Genomic DNA, 21,702 nt, shown 5'->3' with positions numbered 1-21,702 from the left:
CTATAGACATTTTAGAATTAGATTATTCTTAATTCAATAATTTAAAGAATTAGATGTTTTAAAATTCAACAGTTCAAAAATTAGAATTCTTTTTAATTTAACATTATAAATAAATAATTAGACATTCTTTACAATTAAACAGTTCAAATAATTAGAATTTTTTTCACAATTAAAGTTACAAGAGGTTAATTAACCATGTAAAACTGCTATTTGATTGATGTTATAGCAACTCCAAAAATTAGCTCATAGTTTGCCGCGTTTATTCTAAGGGTTACGTTTTTCCCTCGACACCGGTGACGTTTCCCTGAACTCAGAACAAAGCTGAATTTCGGACCCCATCTGACTACCTTAACCTTATTTATTTTTGAAAAACATTCAGGAATTTTATTTTTTAACTGAAAAATTGTTGTTGAAAATAACTTTTCTGAAAATTATCATTTTTTGTTTACTTAGCACCATAATACAAGCAATTTCAGATTGCTAAGAAAATTAATATTGAAACAATGATTAATTCGGAAAGACAAAAACTTTCGAAATGAGAAACTAAAAAGCAAATGTAAGTTTTTGCACATAAACTGATGACGTTTTCCGCACATTCAGCCGGCCACGATGCAAGTTGCATGGTTTTAGTTTTCTACTTGATGATAGTGATGATGAGTTATACTAGAAGATGCTGATGATGTCAAGAACGCTACTACAACCACGTGGCTAACTTCGAATCTCGGCCCTCCTCCTTCGTCGTCTCACTATTAGCAGTCTAACTCTCCTCTTGCCTCTACTTAGGACACTCTTTAGTTATTATCCTCACATTGAAAGTTACCCTCTCAATAAACGTATACTTCGACCGCTACTCAGAGGGAAAAGGAACTCCTACCACGTTTAAATTATAGTTTCCTTCTCTTCCTGCATCCCTTTTTTATTACCACGTGGCTTAATCTCGAACCAGACTCCCACTCCTTTTAAAATTCATACTATTTCCTCCACCATCATCACGTTTACGATTTTCCTCTCACTGCCACTCGACCTTTTTAAGCCGTTAAAACTAACTCTTACCCTCCCTCACTCTTTGTTTCTACTGGCTTAAGGTTACGTATACTTAATACCTATAAATCTAAGTTTCACATGAGATGTTAGAAAGATAAATAATAAACCTAAAAAAAAAAAAAAAAAAAAACTTTTGACTCCTACTGACTAAATGTTGTGTTCTCTTCCTGCTGCCACTCTTGTCGTCTGAGCTAACGGTAGCAAAAATAAAAAAAAAAATTAAAAAAACAAAAAAGGGAAAGAAAGTGAGTGAGTCGGTCGACCATATGGGCTATCATCATCCTTCCTGAGTGGATGAAGAGAGAAAGAGAAAAATAAAAAAACCCGAACCCCTCCACAATTAAAAAAAGAGAGAGAGAGAAACCGGCGATCTTAGAAGACACGCATACAAAACAACAATTCAGTTAGAAAAAAAAACAGAAAGAAATATGTATAACTGATTATTCTGACGATAGAGAAATCTCCATCATCAATTAAAAAAAAAGGGTGCCTTCTTCCATCCATTATACATTTTTTCCATCCATTCACAAAAAAAGAAGAGTTCATTCTTTTTTTTTTTTTTTTTAATATTTTCTTGCTTTCTTTCTCTTCTTACTTGTTAGTCATATTGACTCTAAACGGGAAATAACAACAAAAAAAGAAATCCGCTCCCTGGAAACAACAAAAAAGAGCGAATTCAACCCTTTTTTTAAACGCGATCCATCGTAATTGAATGTACTGAAACGCTAAACAAAACTTCGAGATGTTTGAAATGGTCGAGTTGGGTTCCCTGTCGGTGGTCGTCGTGCCGGTCGTGGCGGTTGTCATCTGTGCACTTCTTGTGTTCACCTTTGGTTTCCGAACTCCGGCTACACCACCCAGTTTTCAATCAGGACGGACAGACAGCAAGAAAAATGCACAGAAAAAAACGAAAAAACAAAAGGTAGACAAAATTACACTTTTCACCTCCTTTTTTTGTCTTTGTAAAACCATTCACCCTGCACTTATTGAACCGTGGTTATTTAGAAAGCCATTCTTAACATGGTGAGAAGTGGGTGTTTTGTAACTATTCTGTACTTTCACCTAACAATTAAAAAAAAAAGATATCGTACAACTTTACTTTAACTTGAAAATACTATTTAAAAATAGCGTGGTTCTGGTTCAATAACAGTTATCTTTCTCATTTCTCCCATACTAAAAACAAAACTGCTGCAAAAATCCTTAAATAAGAATCTGGATTTCTTTTCTATCAATATTGACTTTTTTCTGTAGTTTCGAGGGGCACATTGAACCGTAAAACTCGATGTTGATCGAGTCAATACAATACATTCGTCAATTTAAAGTCTCCAAAATCACTTTCGAAACTTAAATCTACGATGTAAACATCACGGCGGATAATTTTCGTTTTTGTTATATATATCAGATTTGATAAAAGATCCGACTAGGGAAAAAATAGTCAGGTTTTCATCAGCCACTTATTAAATCTAACCACACTGAAAATCTGTGATCGACACATTTTTCTGTAGATGACTGCCCTAAATAAATTTTTATGGTAAATGTATACTTCTAATGTATATATTTAATAAATTGTTTTTTTTTTTTAATTGTCAGATTTATTTAAGCTCAATAAAAATAGATTTGTACTTTCAGAGCATAATAAACAATTCCAATATCACAAGTGTATTTTTATAACATTTTATTAGTTATATGTATGGTACGTCTTACACGTGTTCCGTTGAATGTTATAGATTGACCAAACAACTCAGCAAAGACCCTTATATAAATCCATAAGAAAAAGTAGTTTTTATATATGGCACTAATTTCCGCTATGGTTGCCACGCCGATTTCTCCGTGATCATTCCAAATTAATTCCTGGTTAAAATTAAAGTTTACCGACCAAAGTGGATTATTATGGTTTATTTGTACTACAAAACAAAACCAGTTTATTTCTTTTTCGAAAGATCTATTTAGTTTAAAAGAAAAAGAACACATTTCCCACCTTAGTGATGCTTTTTTCTTTCCGTAAACAGAAGAAACCCCTCAATAACTACTTTTTTGAAAACAAAGCTTTATTTTTTTTTTAAACACTTATTTGGTAAAGCACACGATTTTTATTTTATTAAGTAAATATTTGTACTAAAGATGTCGGATTAAAACTAAACTTGCTGTGCGATTTATTTTTATGTTGATTCAAAAATATATAAATAGAAAGAAATAGAAATTATCCTTTATTTTGTTGTTTTACTAACTGCAACTGGTTATTCAATTGAACGCACGCCCACAGGTCACCCCGTCTCCCTTTTTTCTTTTCAAATTTATTTCTTCAAATCTTTTTCTTCGTCCTCGTCGATTTTTGTTAGCATGTATTGTTTTTTATTTATTATTGGTCGATATATATATATATATATATATATATATATATCAGAATTTAATAGAAAAAAAATCAGTGATCGAATTTGGAAAAGTATTCTTATATTATCCTTCAAGTAACTGATTTTTATTTTTTTCTCAACTAGTTTTAAAATTTAAATAAAAATATTTATTAAACACTCTAACAAAACTAATTTTTCTTTTCTAATTTAATTGAATAAACCTAAAATTACATTAAAAAAAATGCAACTCTGCATTGTTGTGGTACGTTCTACCTTTTCGCCGATGCCCTCAAACTTGGGTCAGCATTCCTTTGACAACGTGGAAGTAAACGTTAAAAAAAGGTGAACAAAAAAAAAAAGGTTGACAAGAATGACAATCGATAGTTAAGTTTCCTTTTTACGTTAATTCCAACTTGAAAAAAGTCATAATAATGATAATAATATTAATAAAAAAATGTAAGGAAGTTTATAACTGGGCGTGTTAAGTACGATTTTCAATTAGGTTCAAAATAAAACGATCTATTTTAAAATCCTCTTAAAAAATTGCCATGTGTCTAAATTCCTATCGATGATCTGTTGGTGGGCGTGTATGTGTTTTCGCCAATACGTAACTTTGATATATACGTGTCGAATTTAGTCTATTACTATTAATCGAATCAAATAAGAGAATAATGTATAAATTAAACCTGACTATTTCGATTTTTCGGTACTTATTAAGATACAGTCAACAGATCGATGTTTTAAATATGTTGTTTTAAGCAAAAACAATATGACGTACTTAATTGTCAAGCCGAAAATAGTTATATATCCAAAATTTACGAAAATCGATTAGGAATGTATTTCTAATTAAAAGTAATTTTTACGGAAAATTGGGTAAAATCTCTTTTAGACGTTAAAAAGTACGCAGTAGAAAGCTATACGCAGGGACATAACTCGGAGCTCATTTTTTAGATTACTTGTCTTGGCTGCAATATTTGTCTATATTGGTAAACTTTATTATTTTTTTTTTTTTTTACTAAAAACATATTAGCAGTTGTTCTACTCAATGAATTTTCGTCATTTTTTTTTTTTATATCTTACTATTTTTTTTCAACATGGCAATTAAGTACGTAATATTTTTTTGTTTTAAAGGATATATTTAAAATAATCGATTTGTCGACTAAGCAATAAGCAAAAAGCACCAATTTTAAGCCGCCTTCACCCGGACAACGCAGAGAAATTATAACTAATTTCTAACGTATTTTTTACGACTTAATCCAACATAGTATAACCGTGGCCTTCGTTTTAAGACGGTCTTGGTATAACCCCCCTCCCCATGTTAAGAACGGCTTTCGGAATAAAGATCCCCAACATCGAAAGTTGTTTTTAACATGGGGAAATTGCTGGGTACTGTCATAAAAAATACCGGTTCTAATAATAATAATAATAATAATAAAGACCTATTTGACTCTTACAAAATCGCCCTGCTGGTTGATCTTTGTGCGTCGAAAAGGTTTTTATAAAATTCGACAAAATGTGGAGATTGAATGGGGAAAAAATGCGAATATACCAAAAACGATACGACCATCGAATTAACGGTTAAAATCAAGTTACGTACGTCTTTGTTGGCATTCTTTGTCAGTTGATCTGTTATCTGATATATATGAATGCCCTGGAAAAGCCACTTCTGATGAATGTTTACTAGTTTTAAAATTTTCTGTTATTCTGAAAAACAGCCAAGTTCGTTTACATATTTTAAAACTGGTAAACATTAATCAGAAGTGACTTTTCCAGGGCAGATCAGTTGAGGAAGAACGGCAACAAAGAAGTACGTAATTGTATTTAACCAAGGTGCAAGTTTTTTTTTTTTTTTTTTTTTTTTTTTTTTTTAATAGTTTGGTTATCTTTACAATTATTGTTTCCATATCACTTCCGGTTGAGCTTTCGTGTTTAATTGCTTTTTATGGTATCCTTTGTTTATTAAATTAAGTGAAAGTAGAGAATAATTAAATGAAGTCTTCCCAATGTTAGAATTTTTTTTCTTTTTCTAAAGAATAACATTATTAAAAAATAAAGACACATTCTTAACATGGGTATGGGCAGCCGGAAGTGTAAAGAAAATAGTAATCTTAAAGGTAATCAGTTTTTTTTGGGGGGGGGAGTTGTAGTTAAATGATTTCCTCAGAAATAAGTGAAGATAATATGTTGGTGCTTGTGTATGTAATATAGCAGTTAAAACTGAAATGACAGTATAACTTTACAAAATATTTGTTATTGAGAAATACAGTGAAAAATGAACAACTAGAATTTTAATTAAAAATGATGAATGAGTTACAAGATTAACGATCTTGCGATGGAGTGACGCCATGTGTCGTCTTTATCTTTACGTGAAAATCTAAAAAAAAAAAAGTTTGCATTACCTCCCTTTATGTCGCTTAAGAATTACAGATATTTGTTTAAAAAATACTTGGTCATTTTCCATAATTTTTGGTGTGCGCTAATATTTTTCACTAACAAAGTTTTGCTGTCATTTTATTTTTAACTCATATATTTCACAATCGGATTTACCTACACAAGCAGCATATTTTTTTTTAACAGTATCGAACATTTTAAGCAATCATTATAGATTGATGCCAGATAAGATAACGCGATAAAAAAAAATGAGGGGAAAAATGTTTTTTTTTTTCTTAATAATATTTATTAAATGAGGAACTTTAAAAATCAATATATTATTATTACGTCGTGATGGGATGGGGGGGGGGCTTTTAATACTCTTTTTTTCTTTTTGATAAAAGAACAACGCAGCATCGGGCATACGAAAACCTGGATCGAAAATCATGAATACTGAAACGAAGCAATCTTGTATTGAATTATAAAAATATTAATAAAATTCCATTTCGTTTTAGTTAAACACTGCTCCGTTTTTACATATAGCAGTACTTCTGTTCTATTAGAATCGTTTTCGTAAACGTTCGATTTAATTGTTGTAGTATAAGTTTTTCTTTCGGTTATAATAAATATTATTGATATTACTCGAAACGGTTGTTCGTTTAATATTTAAAAGAAAGCAAAAACTTATCACATTTTTTATCTGATGTCGACACGATCGCCACGTTTTAAAAGAAATGTGAAAACTCTCCCCGTTGTCTTGAGTTAAATTTGATAGTTATCGTTTGTGTATATCCGCTTTCCCATCGATATTTGTAAACCTCGAACGTAAAGTATTAATTCCATAATTAAAAAAAAAATCTTTAAATAAAAATTCAAAAAATAGTCATCTCTTTCTCTGTTCAGAGTTGCAACGTGTCTATATTTACTTGTTTACCATGCGGGCAAAGTTGAATATGAGGTTTGGTTTTTCGGGGTCAGAGGTTCAGCTACCTCAAAATGGGAAATTCTGTATTGGAAACAAAAATTATGATTGCCCCAGTTGATTGGTATTTCTCCTCCCCTGACAGAGGATAGAATAGATACTAATCTTTAGTCGTGAAGGCCGAAAAAAGTGCAACGTGTCGTAATATGGAAACCCCCTTTTGAAATTGATTCGGTCGAATACTTGAAATGATTGCGTGGCATTCTGTCGTGGCCTTCATATTACGAAGGCCTCGATTCTGTGTGTGTGTGTGTGTGTGTGTGTGTGTGATGATTATTGATATCTATATCAATTAAGTTCCAAATTCTCAATTTTTTTCTGTATTAATTTTTCTTTCTCTCTCCCTCTCAAATTTTAAATTTTAGATTTAAAAAAAAAAAAAAAAGACACGTTAATAACTAGATGGAAAGGATGAATTTTAATTGATCCATATGGAACTAAATTTTTTAAATTTTATTTTTAATTTAATTTTTTAAAAATATTTTTCTATAATAACAGTAGCGAATATAATATTGATTTTTTATTATTATTATTATTGTTATTATTATTATTATTTTATTTTAAAACGACAAGCTAAGGGGGGGGGAGGTAACACGTCACCATAAAATTCCCTTCTAAACATTCCGATACTGAATCTTTAAAACTAATTTGTTTTATTTTCTTAATAAAGTGTCATTTATATTTGCTCTATAGTTTTAGGGGTCGTGTACGTTTTCAAGATTCTCTTTAAAAAAATTGTTCGATTTGCAGTTTTAGAAAGACATTGCAACTTACAAAAGAAATTAACTTTGGTTAACGGACATGAAGTCAATTGAATGGGATTTTCGTTTATTTCCGTAAGGTTTTAACTAATTGTTTTTATATTTCAAAGTCATCGAATTTATAATGAAACTAACAGGCCGCCCGACGTTGTCCGGTCGTAAAATACGTTTAAATATGATATTTTGATTTTTACCGATTTTGTATTATTAGAGAGCCAATTCTTTATTGATTATTATATTGTATATTATTAAGTCCATAGGCATATATAAACTTAAAAATTATTGCGAATGCAGTAGTGGTTGATAGGCAAAGCAGAAGCTCATAGTATTAATGCTGGTGTTCCTCTGGACCTAACTCTGTTCCTAATCTATATCAATGATCTCCCAAATCACATCCTAAGATAATTCATAGACATTTATGCTGACGACACTTCCATCTATGGCAACACTTCAAAGGTTGTAAACAACCAAGTTCTCTCTGATTCTCTCTCCTCTGATCTTGATCACGTGGTACAATGGGGAGAGAGGTGGCTGGTTAATTTTAATGCATCTAGAACCAAGCTTCTATCTTTCCATCATCAATGCTCTGATCACCGTCTAGCATCAATTGAAATGAATGGCTCTTGTCTTGGGGAAGCTCCATGTTATGACAAGCTTTTGGGTTTGACCTTTACTCCTGATCTGAAATGGAACACATACATCAAATCCATTGCCAAGGTCGCTGGAAAAATGGTTGGGCCTATTTTTGTGAGATTTCACACAAAGGTACTTCATGTGCCTGGCAATGTTCTTAGATAGATTTTTATTGGAATGTCTTCCTTAATTATCAATAATGGAAAAAATCCGATGAAAGAAGGAACAGACGATTTTGACTAAAGTTAACACCTTACACAGCCTAACATCACAAGTTCATTTGAGAAGTTTTATTACCACACAAACCAAAATTATTATCTGAAGAAAAACGCAATTGAAATGTGTAAATATATTACAACAATTGAGTCGAACATTTACAAAATTGAGTCTAACAAAACGGAAGTACTTTAAAATTAACAGATTCTTTGATATGACAGGGGCGCATTTGAAATGAATACTTTTGTTTGAAGCACAATTGCATCATGATGCTTGATTTTCATTTTAAACTTAAATTTAAGCCATTATCACTGTACAAGCAATAAGACCAGGCATATAAAATCAACAGTAGGTTCTTTGATATGACAGGGGTGCATTTGAAATGAATGTTTCTGTTTAGAGCACAATTAAACCATGATATTTGACTTTTGCATTTTAAACTTTAATTCAAGCAATTATATATAAAAATAGTTTTATAAAATCAACAGTAAGTTCTCTACAGTGCAATGTAGATTACAATGTATTGTGGACTAAATCGCTGCAAGGGGCATATGAAGCTTCCTCCGCGTGCACCACAATGGGTCCCCAACTAGAGCAGGTAATCGATTTGATTAAAAAATGTGCGATTTCACCGATTTTGATTACAATAAAAAAAATATGGGAGTGTGGAACATTTGTTAATCATCATTCATTCCTGGGCAACGTTGGGTTTCCTTGCTAGTTTGTCTGCATAAAATTAGAATGATGTTTACAGATCTTTTTTTGGATCACCCAAGCAGCACCAAAATTTTCTTAACATAAAATAAATAAAAAAAAATTTTTAATTAAAGATTCAAATATAAAAAAAAAAAACAATATCACTTTTAATTTAGTAGACTTTATTTTTGTGAACAAAATCTCTAACCGAAAATCATGTTATTTCTGTTTAATTGGAAATTGGGTAAACGGTTTTGATTTGGTTGAATACCAGGTGAAAGTTCAAAGTTCAAGATTATCTGACGTGTCTATTACAAAAGTTTGAAAAATAAAGTTCAGTAACAACAAATGATTTTTTTTTTTTTTTCAAATGTTGGTTTTTTATCACAAATTATCTTTATCTCGAGATATTTAATTATTTTTAGTTGCTTTTTTAGTGTCTCAAAACAGATCACCTCCCTAAAAAAGAATTATTATATAAATGAAAATGTGTGTGCATGTCTGCTAAAATTCAGAAACTACATAAGATGCGCTTACAAACCTTACATCATGATGTAGTGCAAGCTAGTCCTGATTATGGCAAAAACAAATTCCTGTAATATTCATTTCATTACAAATTACTACGGATCATGAGGAGTTAAAAAGAAAACTGATAAATTATTTTTTCATTTCTTATTGGTTCTAAAAATAGCAATGAGACTAGTTGAGTTAGTTTTTACTTTATTCTTTCTTTTCTATTGAACCAATTGTCGAAGAGAAAGAAACTTTTAAAATGCGATATTTACGTTTTTCTACTCTTTTGTTATTCATACGTGTGATCAATGCCGTATTATCCTGTTAATCTTGTGTTAGTCACCTGGGTGTTCGAAACATGGTTGGTCTGATGGGGTGTTTATACACCTCCAGAAAAAAACTATTTATAGTGTTATTTTGTAAAATATAGTAATCCTGTTGATTCAGGATATATTTACAGTTCCTGTTAAACAGTTTGAATCACTTGTATCTTGTTGATATTAATATAAAATACAATAAAATAGATTGTAAAACTAATAAAAAATCAAGATATTACATGAGCTAAGCTCATAGTTACAAGACTGCAAGAGTAATAAATTGTAAATAAAATAATAATCCCATCAAAACTTATGATAAATAAAATACCAAAACGTTAATTCTATATTAAATATTACAGAGTAAACTAATGATACGTAGTATGCACTTGTATCTACAAATTTGCATTCCCACTGGAAAAAATGAGAAAATATATAAATCATAAAATCATACCTACGTTAGTCAGCTGGAGTAACTAGACACCCTAGAAGAACAAAGTGACGTCTACCTCCAAGGAAAACTGAGATACAACCGTGCCATACCACGTGTCAGGAGAATACTTGGAGGGAGGAAAAGAAATAAATTACTAACTATGAATTATGAGCACTTAAGCAAAATTAGTGGGACTAACGCAAGATTAAATGAAAGATGTGAAATTCTTTTTGTTTTGTTATTTTTTAAAGTTTACCTTAAAAAGTTCTGCATGTTGAGATTAAGAACTCATTTTTGTTGTCAGCAGATGTAAGATGTAATTATTATATCTTTAATCAATAAAGAAATCCTCCTTGACTGAGGCAATTAAAATTTTTGCTCTCCATCTAGTTCCCCCTTTTCAGCAACTAGATTTTCACCTCATAAAAAAAGACCTTATCTAACTTTATCCTCGCGTGCAGTCGATTAAATCAGAACTTACACATCTGACCAACTTGTCCTCATATATCTGGTTATACCTCATTACAAACAAAGGAAAAAGAAAAAAGAAAATCTGTTGTCAGGGATGATGATATGGGTTTTTCCCTATCTTCATCTTTGCAATTTTTTTTTTTTTTTGAGAAAAACTATTTTCAACACAAAAAGAATCTGAAATTGCATACAAAATAAATTCCAAGTTTTTTCATTTGTATTTTGATGTGTTTCGTTAAATCTCTTTGAATGGAGTCTCCAATCTAATAGGTCCTGCACCGTCAGCCAAGCTCCAACCTGTATCCCATCACCGTAATGTTGCATCTGTGTCCGTTTTACAAATACTTCACTGGAATGTGGTCTAAGGAACTTGTAGCACTTGAGCCCCCTTTTACGTACATACTCATGACTAATGACAAGCAGCAAAATTCCACCCTTTCACTGAGATCTCTAGATGTCAGAAAGCCTTCTACTCTAATAGTTTTAACCATCAAACTGCTAGACTGAATTTCCTGCTTCTTTGATTCCACTAACCTGCAGATGTTTAAATGTAATATGAACAGACATCTCACTGCTCAACTCCCTACAGTCTGCTGTTAAACACAATCCAAAATAGTAGACCTTTACGTTCCAAGTGGTAATATGGTTTGTTTGGGGTGAAAAATAGTATAAAAAAAAAAATAAAAAAAAAATTACAAAAATGAATGTTTGTGGTTATCTTGTCAACTCACACATTTGGTCACAAAGTAACTTGACTGAGAAATGTGTCGAGAACGCAGTTTAAAAAAAAAAAAAAGGCCGATTATGTAGGTTTTTGTTTTTTTATTATTATTAACCCTTTGTCTATTTGTCTAAATTAAGAAAGAAAAACAAAAAAAGAACCCTCTTAATTTATCAAGGAAGTTTCATTAAAAAAGACAAAGTTACCAAACAAGTTTTCAGAAAAAGAACATCAACAAAATGTGGGAAATAGCAAGTTTTTTTCTTTTTTTTCAACTTGACTTTTTGTTTTTCCATTTCTTCTAAAAATAGATTTTTTTTTTTTGTTTTTAGACTTGAAAACCCAAAAATGATGAATTTCATTGAAATCGGTTTCTAATTTCGTCAACGAAATATTACTTTCAAGTTTTGTTTGCAGTATTTTAATGCCAAATCAAAAAAATCAACTGTATATGATTAGTTGAACACAAGTTGCTACTCTAAAAGTCATTAACTTTAGATGGATTCTAAAAAAATGTTGCTTGGCATTATTACAAAAACACCTTTTAAAGTCAATTTTGTTTTTCTTTTTATTAAAAGGCATCTTATTGGCTTGATTATAAAATACTTTTTTTGATTTTGATGTATCATAACCTTACTGACCCTTGTCCAGAAGGCTTCCTTTTTTCCAACATAACTGCTACATATGTCTTAGCAAATATTTACAAGTACACGTATCCACTTGAATATTGAATACTAGCAGGCTGCTCGGCGTTGCCCAGTCGTAAACTATCCATAAATATTATATTTTAATTCATACAGAAACTGAGAGATGTGCATGCAAGTATTATGTTTTTTCTAAACAGTTCACTTCTTGTAAGTAAAAAATATATTCTGAGATCGAAACCAAAACCTAGAGACAGTTAAAGTATGATAACCATTAGGCCTGCTTGAAACGATTTTTAAAAAGTGTTTTCAAGCCTACTTATTCTTAAGATAAAGAATTTGTCATATGACTGATTCATGCATGCGCATTCATGAAACAGTTGACTACCAGATAAAAATTTGATGACCCTCATGTACCAATTTTTCAACTTTGACCCCTTCGCCACCCTTTTTTCTGATTAAAAAGTTTTCCACATGTCTTGAATACCCTATATACTAAATTTTAAGTCTGTAGATAAAAAATCCGTTGAGGTTGAGAATTGCCCTGTCCCCCGATTGTTTGTTTTTGGCACTAGAGAAGCTCCGAAGCTACCCTACCACTACCCCCCCCTATCTTTTTTGTTTTATCACCTCCTGGTCAACCCCTACTCGAAGGTTGCTGCCTACCCCCCCCCATATTCCCCTCTTTGTTTTTGACAATCTATTTATTTTTCCTCCCTACACCCGATATGAATTCTTCCCAATCCCCATTAGGGATCTCCCCGCTTGTTTTTTGTACCCCGGAAAACAGTAGGCGATCTAACTACTTAGATTAGCTCAGGGAGGGACCTTACTAACAATACACTAGGAATTTTTATTTTTTGTATATTTTTTCTAGATTTCCCACTCCCCAACGCAAACTGTTTTTCTTCCAAATTCAAGAACTTTTTATTTTCCAATGAATTGAACTTTTTTCACACACACACACACACACACACACACACACACACATACATTTTAATATAAAAAAAAATTTGCACGCACACACACACACACAGAAATTGTATATATATCCTTTTTGCAAAAACGCTGGGGTTTTCATTAGTTAGTTTAGTCCACAGAGTGAATGAGGTATTGTGGTAAATGTTGCCAGTCAAGAGTAAAGTCACCAAAGACTCCAATTTTTACTTTAGTTACAAAGACCCTGCAACACTCCCCTCCACAGATCTTATAGGGCCTTGTGCCTAAATTTGTTTTGTCTTTTGGAGATTTTACTTTTTAAAATTTTTTAATTTTATATTGGAATTTTTTTAATTGTAATTTTTTCTTTAAACGAAATAAATTAGATATGAAGATCAAAGTGTAGTATCTGTTCCGGCAGATACTGCAAGCAAAGACCATATGTGTGGGCAACCCCACATATAAGACCTTGGTCAATGTAGGGGCAACCTTTCATACCAATTGTCACTGTCCAGCTCCCCTACTCCCCGGGAAGTTGGTCCCCATTTCCCCTTCACTCACATTAAAAATCGGCCCTGTGCCTAATTTGCTCGGTGGGGGAGCAAATAAACACCTTGCCTTTTTTCTGTTGTTCTTGGCCTTCGGGCCGAGATTAAAGTGTAGTATCTGTTCCGGCAGATACTGCAAGCAAAGACCATTATAAGACCTTGGTCAATGTAGGGGCAGCCCTTCATACCAATTGTCACTATCCAGCTCCCCTACTCCCCGGGGAGCTGGTCCCCATTTCCCCTTCACTCCTCACATTAAAAATCGGCCTTGTGCCTAATTTGCTCGGTGGGGGAGCAAATAAATACCTTGCCTTTTTTCTGTTGTTCTTGGCCTTCGGACCGGGATCAAAGTGTATTATCTTTCTGCAGATGCTGCACTTAAGATAATTTGTACCAGTTAATGGAGGGGAAACCCTCTATAGTGGGACAATTATTATTTTTGGTAACCAGAGTGTCACCTTTTTGCGTACTTTTAGGGGAGCTGGTTTTTACCCCACATTAAAAACGGCCTTGTGCCTAATTTGCTTTGGTGGGGAAGCAAATAAATACAATAAATAGAAAAGAGGGTTTTTAATATGGATATCGATACACACAAAAGAAAACCAAATTTATAGGAGTATAGATAGATGACGATCTACTAAGACAAGAAATGACTTTCTGTTTGACAGTTTTAAATGCATTCAAATTTCTTGAAAATTTCAAAGAGTTGCAAAGTTTTATTTTTACCAGCTATTAACAAAAGGTTCAAATGGTTTACTTGTTTATGAAAAAACAAATTCATTCTGGGGGATTAATTTCCTATTTTTATAAACAGGATTTAAAAAAAAAAATTGTTTTACGACTTTGTGCAATTGTATTTTTTATTTAAATAAATAATCCATGAACAAGAAAACAATGTCAATAGAGAATTGGCATTATAAAATGTAATCTGCATAAATCAAAATATCATATTTTAACATATTTTATGACCGGGCAACACCGGGTAGTTAGCTAGCTAGTAATATATATAGAGATTAGAAAATGCAATGGTTAATTACCTCCTGTGTAAATTCATACCATAGCATATTACGTTCAATGGAATATTTTAATGATAAATTAAGGTATTGGTATGAAGGGCTGCCCCTACATTGACCAAGGTCTTATAATGGGAGGGGAGGGGGTAACATCGATTTGGGAGTGATAGGGTGGGGATTTCTTTTGCATGAAGAATTGTAAAATATGGAAAAAAAATGAAAAACTTTTCGGAAAGGATTTAATTTTGATGCTGGTAAAAAGATTAGTTTTATCCGCACCCCCCCTCTCCCTACCTCGGCTCAATGGCTTTAAAAAGGTGAAAGGTTTGCAAAAATTGTTTTTATATAAGTCTCATTGTTTATACATGCTTGTTCATACAATTTTGTCTTGTGTGTGTTTAGGGAGTGTGGGACCGAAAAAAGTTCAGTTTAGCTTTCATAAACAAAATCATTTCATATTTAGCATAAACAAAAATATATCCATTTTTTTAATTTTTTTATTTATTTATTTTTTTTACCTCTAAACAAGCCATATTACCACCTTCAACATAAGGGACTACTATTTGGCATTGTGCCAAAGAGTAGACTGTAGGGAGTTGAGTAACAAGATGTCTGCTCACATTACATTTAAATTTCTGCAGGTTAAAATATTCAGAAGCAGGAAACAAGGAGGGAATCCCAAAGTCTAACAGAATAGAGTAGAAGGCTTTCTAGCATCTAGGGACTGCAACAGTGAAGGAGTGGGATTTTGCTGCTTGCTGAATTAGTCGGGAATATGTACATTGAGGGGGGAGCAAAAGTGCTATGAATTCATCAGAGCATTTTAGTATTATTGGTTTGTGGGTGTTAAAATAATCATAGCTTATTATAAAAGAAAATAGTGCACCTGCTGAACTTGAATGATTGGCCAAAACCGTCGGGTGTGGATGGGTGATGTCTGGTTGTCACAACATTCATTCCCACTTCAGATGAAATTGTTTTGACTTGGGTCACCATATTTGTTTTTCTTTTCAATGTGTAAACGTATACAAACAATTAGACAGAAATAAAACCAAACATTTTTAGTAAGATACAAGAGATGCGCTGTGATGAAACCATAGAAACTACATTGAAGACGATAGAAAACTTGGTGCTTCTTTACTATTAGTCGCAATTGTAATTTGCATTTCAAGGAAAAATGCTTTGATGTCTGTACGTGTCATGTTGAAATGAGTATCATTAGCAAAGATTAGAAAAAAATGATAGAGTAGAAAATAAAAGGAGTAAAAACACGGTCACCAAGAGTAAGAAGAAGGCCTGTTAACTGAAAAATGTCTGCAGGCAATGTAGGTAAGATTTGTCAGACTGTCAGTACTATATGAGGGCCATTTGAAAAAGAGCAATAAAACATTTTTAAAAAGAAAAAGGAACACAGTTCGATTAATACTGAAACTGAACTTTATTCAATATAAAATATAAACATTATGTATGTAAAATTAAGTAATTTTAAAGTAATATACAATTTAATACTGATAAAACTGAATTATGGAGGTCAGGTGCGAACGAACACCCCATAATTTTATTATACCATATTTCTTCAAACTGAAACATAATTATCAAAGTATACTTATGCAGATAGATATGAAAAGTCTTTATGAAAGTTTGTGCCTATTTCCATTCTATGGAGGCCAGGCGCGAACGCAGACCCTACAATTTTATTATACCATCCCTATTTAAGTTAAAACATACTTATCAAAGTATTATTATGTACATCTATATCAAAAACACTTGTAAACGTTTTTTTTTTTAATTTTTACATTTTTTATTTCCATACTTTGTGGACCAGGCGCGAACGCAGACCCCACAATTTTAATGAACCACCGTTCTGGCAGATCAAACATACCCATTCCTGTGTCTCGATACATCTTCTATCATTATATATAAACATACCCATTCCTGTGTCTCGCTACATTTTCTATCATTATATATAATCAGTTTTTTAAAATAGTCAACCATATAGGAGCCTATTCGTGACCACACACACACACATTCAGCTTTATATTATATATATATATATATATATAGTTAAAGACATGTTTAAAAAAAATGGACGCTTCATAATCTTTTTTTTTAAACATATCCCTCTTTAAGATAATCCCCAAACTTTTGACTTCTGTGTCATCCTCAGGATTATTTGGATTATTATGGTTCATTTCGACTAATTTTCATCTTGAATCTTATTTTCGCAATGTTTTGGTCACTGTAACCTCCAACCTTTGCAGTTGTGTTTTATTAAACTCAAGGAATCTTGCACAAAAGTTTCAATGAAAACCTATGGAGGTAGCATGCTCTTGTATTATCATCACTAGGAACAGTAATCTAAATATTCCAAATTATTAATCACCATTTCAAAAAGTTCAGAATCATTATTTTTATCACTTCATGTTTTTCTTGCCACGGAATTGTTCTACATCTACTAACCCTAGAAGTCTCTTCCATTCTGTCGACGTGACCATTCCATCAAAGTCACCTGTTTTGCACACATTTCCCTATACTGTACAGAGATAATCTCCCTCTAAGCTCATCAAAACTAAGCCTGTCTTTAAGAATCAGATTACATATTTATCATATAATCCTCATTTTTCTCCATGCACCGCATGTCTTCAACCATCACTGGCCAGGTTTCACTTCTATACATCATCACACTTTGTAGACCTGCCTGGTAGATTTTTGGGGGGATCAGCAGTGAAGACACTCTACTGGTTAATGCATATTCATCAAAGTTATGTATAGACACCAAAATAAAAACAATTATCTTATTTACTAAGTTTATCCACAGATTTACACTTTTTTTTTTTTTTTTTTTTACACCATTTTCTTTTACACCATTTTCTTTTTTCTTTTTTTTTACACCATTTTCTTTTTTCTTTTTTTCTTTTTTTTCTTTTTTTACACCATTTTTTTTTTTTTTTTTTGACACCTTATTATATTTTATTCCGCTCAAATGAATACAAACAATAAGCAGAATTCATGATCTTAGATTCCACCTGATCACTTTCGATTCCTCAATCATTTAATTGAGGTGTATCGATATCGATTAAACTTAATTTCAAATTTTTAGCTACTTAGAAAGTTGAGTCATATTTTACTTTTTTATGAAAATTGCTCCACACAATGCATTAAGCCACTTGATGCAAGAAGCTAAATAAAACAACAAAAAAAACCCACTGAAATCAAAAACCTATCAACGATAAATGTTATGAATAGATTCCAACCTAGAAGACAACAATTCTTTCCCGCTTTGTCAGAAATATTGTTCACGGAATGTGAGGACTAAAGGAAAAAATTAAGTTACAAAGCTGACAGAAGAGTAAACATAAATTTTACTTCTTCAAAATATTAACTTTGTGTTCCGATGTTTTGTTGACTTCACGCAAAACATTTGCTCCATTTTTAAGTTTTACTTCGTTTGCTAATGTTTCAGTCATAGTTTTTAAATGTTAGAATCAATAGTTTACTTTTTTTTATTTAGATGATTTAAACCCCCCCCCCAAATCCCATCTAAACAAAATGTTTGAAAAGCTTCTCCTCCAGCTGTTACCAAAATCAGCTGTTTTTTTATTTTGTTTTTTGTCTTTTGTCTTTTAATTGTGAACGTTCTTTTGAGAATGTCACTGTTTGATACCGAAAAATGTTAAATTTAAACCTTTGTACCTGCAGTTTCTTTTTCTTTTGAAAGAGACAAAAACAGGTGCAATTTAATTATATATTAAAGGTCTTAAATCATACAGATTGCTTTTGTGGATGTGTGTATATGTAAAAATGTTTTTTTTGCTTAATCATGGTGATTTAATTTTGTTTTTTGTTTTTTTTTAAATTTTATACGTTTTTACTGCTTGTCTCTTTTTAAATAAATTCAGGGCATTAAGTCCTTATATCTATTAGCATAAAAAGGACTCTGAAAAGTAAGTTCGATTCTATTAATTTGATCCCATCCGTGTTGTTTTTGAGATTATCATGTAAATACCAATGAATATTAAATTCTCTTTCCAAATAAACTGTTTTCAGCCATAATTTGATGATCTAGCTCTAGAAGCCATCCACGCAGTGTGGCTGTTTGCTTGAGCCTCCCGCATGGTGTCTGCTTGAGTTAAAGCTAAAGTTCTGGGTAGCTGATGTCATTACCCCTAATTTATCTGTTGTCGCCCTGGCTTCCTTCTGTATCTTGTATCTTTTTTCATAAACAGAACAACAGAACTTCTTTGGTCTGTCAAGCAGAAGCATATAGGTGGTCCTCAGTCCAAGTAAACTTGCATATATTGATCATTCAGTGATCAGAATTAGATGACACACCATCAGTCAGACTAGATTCAATTTGAGTCACTGAGAAGGTTTCTTTTGCCTTTGATTTTTTTTTTTTTTTGCGGTGTTGAAACTAATGTTTTAACTTGCGAATAAAAAAAAATCCATTGTTCGTACTAACGCATACAAAAAATAACTCTGATTGTGTAAAGCAATCTTCTCTTGATTTTTCAACTCTTCTTCTTCGTTGTCGTCACAAAATCACGATAAGGGCCTACTTCACAAGATATCACTGGAAATGTTTTCTCAATTATTAAATCATTTCTCTCAGATAGGTTCATAAGAGTAGTGGTTGATGGGTAGAAATCAGAGGACCACAGTATTAATGCTGGAGTCACTCAGGGGTCCATCCTGGGCCCAACTCTCTTCCTGATCTACATCAATGATCTCCCAAAACACATACTTAAATCATTCGTTGACATCAATGCTGATGACACGACCATCTATGGCAACACATCAAAGGCCGTAAATGACAAAGTTCTCTCTGATTCTCTCTTCTCTGATCTTGAGCACGTGGTACAGTGGGGGAAGAGGTGGCTGGTTACTTTTAATGCATCCAAAACCAAGCTTCTATCTTTACATCATCAACACTCTGATCCCCATCTGGCAACAATTGAAATGAATGGCTCTCATCTTGGGGAGGCTTCATGTTTTGACAAGCTTCTGGGATTGACCTTTACTCCTGATCTGAAATGGAACACGTACATCAGGTCTGTTGCCAAGGAAGGACGCTGGGAAAATGGTGGGATCCTTCTACCGCTCCAGAAGATATCTCACTACTGATGCAATTCTCTATCTATATAAAAGCCACGTACGTCCAAAGACGGAGTACTGCTGGCACATCTGGGCAGGAGCTGCTAAAAACAGCCTATCCTGCTTTGACAGAGTACAAAATAGACTTCGTGGCTTAGTGGATGATGCTCTTTTCTCTTCCCTGTAGCCTCTCTCCCACAGAAGAGACGTTGAGAGCCTGTCGTTGTTTTATCGTTATTTCCATGACAAGTGCTCGTCTGAGCTCCAATTCTCTGGTCCCTCCTCGCTAATCTTTCACGAAAACACCCGTCTAGCTGAAACTACTGTCATTAATTTTCCCCACTCTTTATCTGTGCCTAAATCCAAACGTAGATTCCATGTACAGAGCTTCTTTCTTAGAAGTGCACGACTGTGGAACTCTCTTCCATTTGCCTGTTTCCCGCCTGATTACAACTTGGATGTCTTCAAGTGCAACATAAACAAATTTCTGACAAACTGCTCCCTTACGTAAGACATGCTATCAAATCTCCAATACTAACTATTACTACAATACTATCCCATTAATTACTGTATACGCAATAGCAGGTGATGAATACCAACTGTTACCCCATTCTTTAGGTTAGGATTCAAGTGTATCTGTCCGGTTCCAGAAAGTCATCTCCCCAAGACATCATCTTTTGTGAATAGTATATTGATTCTCACCTGCGTGGTCTATATAATTTGTATCGTGTGTATATAACTATGACATGGCTGTTGATTGTCTTTGTGTGTGCACATGTGTGTATACAATCGTGTGTGTGCGTCACATATATATATAGTCTATAAGAGATCTTTTCTCCTTTCTTCAGTCGATTCCCCTGACAATGGTTGCCTTCAATCTGAAAATCAGTTCATGCATGCTCCTAAAGCACGACTTTATTCAGGATCTTCCTCATTTCTGGGAGGGCCTCCGCATCACTGAATCGATTCAGATCTCCTCTTTTCTGTTTCCTCATCTTGACTTCAAGAGTTTCTCGTTCTGACTGATTCTAATCTGACTTAAAAAAAAACCCTCAAGTGTGTCCTTTCCTTATATATTAAGGTGTGGTGTGGGGTGGCAAATCCTGTCAACACAATTTGAATTGACATGCCTCTTGACTCCTGCTAGCACACAGGTGCAACACATCTGTCAACTGAAGTTCTCCCTGCAATTAACTTGAACACATGCAAGTTGGTTCAAGCTAGTGCCGTGTTAACCACGTTATTGACACACAACACTCGTAAGAGACAGGTTATTGATTGTCTAATATTTTATTCATTGTTTTATTTTATAAACTTAAAATATTTTTTAAATTTCTATTCACTTTTAATATAAATGCAGGCGCAACATATTAAGATTTTAAATGGATCTGGTCCTTTATCTTTCAACCACTAATACAAAGCGACTTCTACTGACAAGAATGCTGTATGATGTTAATCTCATTTGTCATGGAACCGCAAATAATATTTAGAAAACTTGCAGAAAAACGGAGAAGTCAAAATATTAATGCCAAACCCTGAATAGCTTGCTTGCCGTATGAAGTTTGAATTCTCTTAAATCGATGAAAGTTAATTTATATAAAACTCTGCGAACGTATGCCAATCCTTTCAGACATCGCAACATGCATCACTTTGTATGCCATATTGATTTGCGGTTCAGCTGCGAAAGACAGATCTACATTGGCTAACCCAAGAATTGTCATTCCTTTTATTGTGACCAAACCAACAAAGTCTCCTGTTGTCATTTTGCATGCATTAACATCTAAATAGAAAAGCGTGTCTTGCAACATAGTTTTTTTTTTTTTTTTTTTTTTTTTTACACAGTGATCACCACTTATCAAGGCCCGGAAGTCACTCAGGGATAAGGGTTATTGCAAGTACATTACGTTAGTGTGGAGATTTGATGAAGTGTTTACTTAAGGGGGCGGTTCATTAGGAATT

The 21,702-nt window shown here is 32.8% G+C and overlaps 1 protein-coding gene across 2 annotated transcripts in view; it reads left to right on the top strand.

Annotated features, from left to right (window-relative positions):
* Positions 1–286: 286 nt before the first annotated feature.
* The window catches only part of LOC145245722 (uncharacterized), an 86,463-nt gene continuing 65,047 nt past the window's right edge, over positions 287–21,702 (top strand). The window contains exon 1 of one of the 2 annotated variants that reach the window (XM_080107263.1): positions 287–1,966. In XM_080107263.1, the coding sequence (XP_079963389.1) occupies positions 1,787–1,966 (180 nt within the window). In that variant the 5' untranslated portion in view covers positions 287–1,786. The remainder of the gene's footprint in view (positions 1,967–21,702) is intronic. The other variant, XM_080107264.1, reaches the window with a different exon arrangement.

The sequence above is a fragment of the Euprymna scolopes genome, chromosome 23, assembly GCF_053919585.1.
Source record: "Euprymna scolopes isolate OS-2025 chromosome 23, ASM5391958v1, whole genome shotgun sequence".
NCBI classification, from domain to species: domain Eukaryota; kingdom Metazoa; phylum Mollusca; class Cephalopoda; order Sepiida; family Sepiolidae; genus Euprymna; species Euprymna scolopes.
This window is presented reverse-complemented; position numbering and strand designations above follow the sequence as displayed.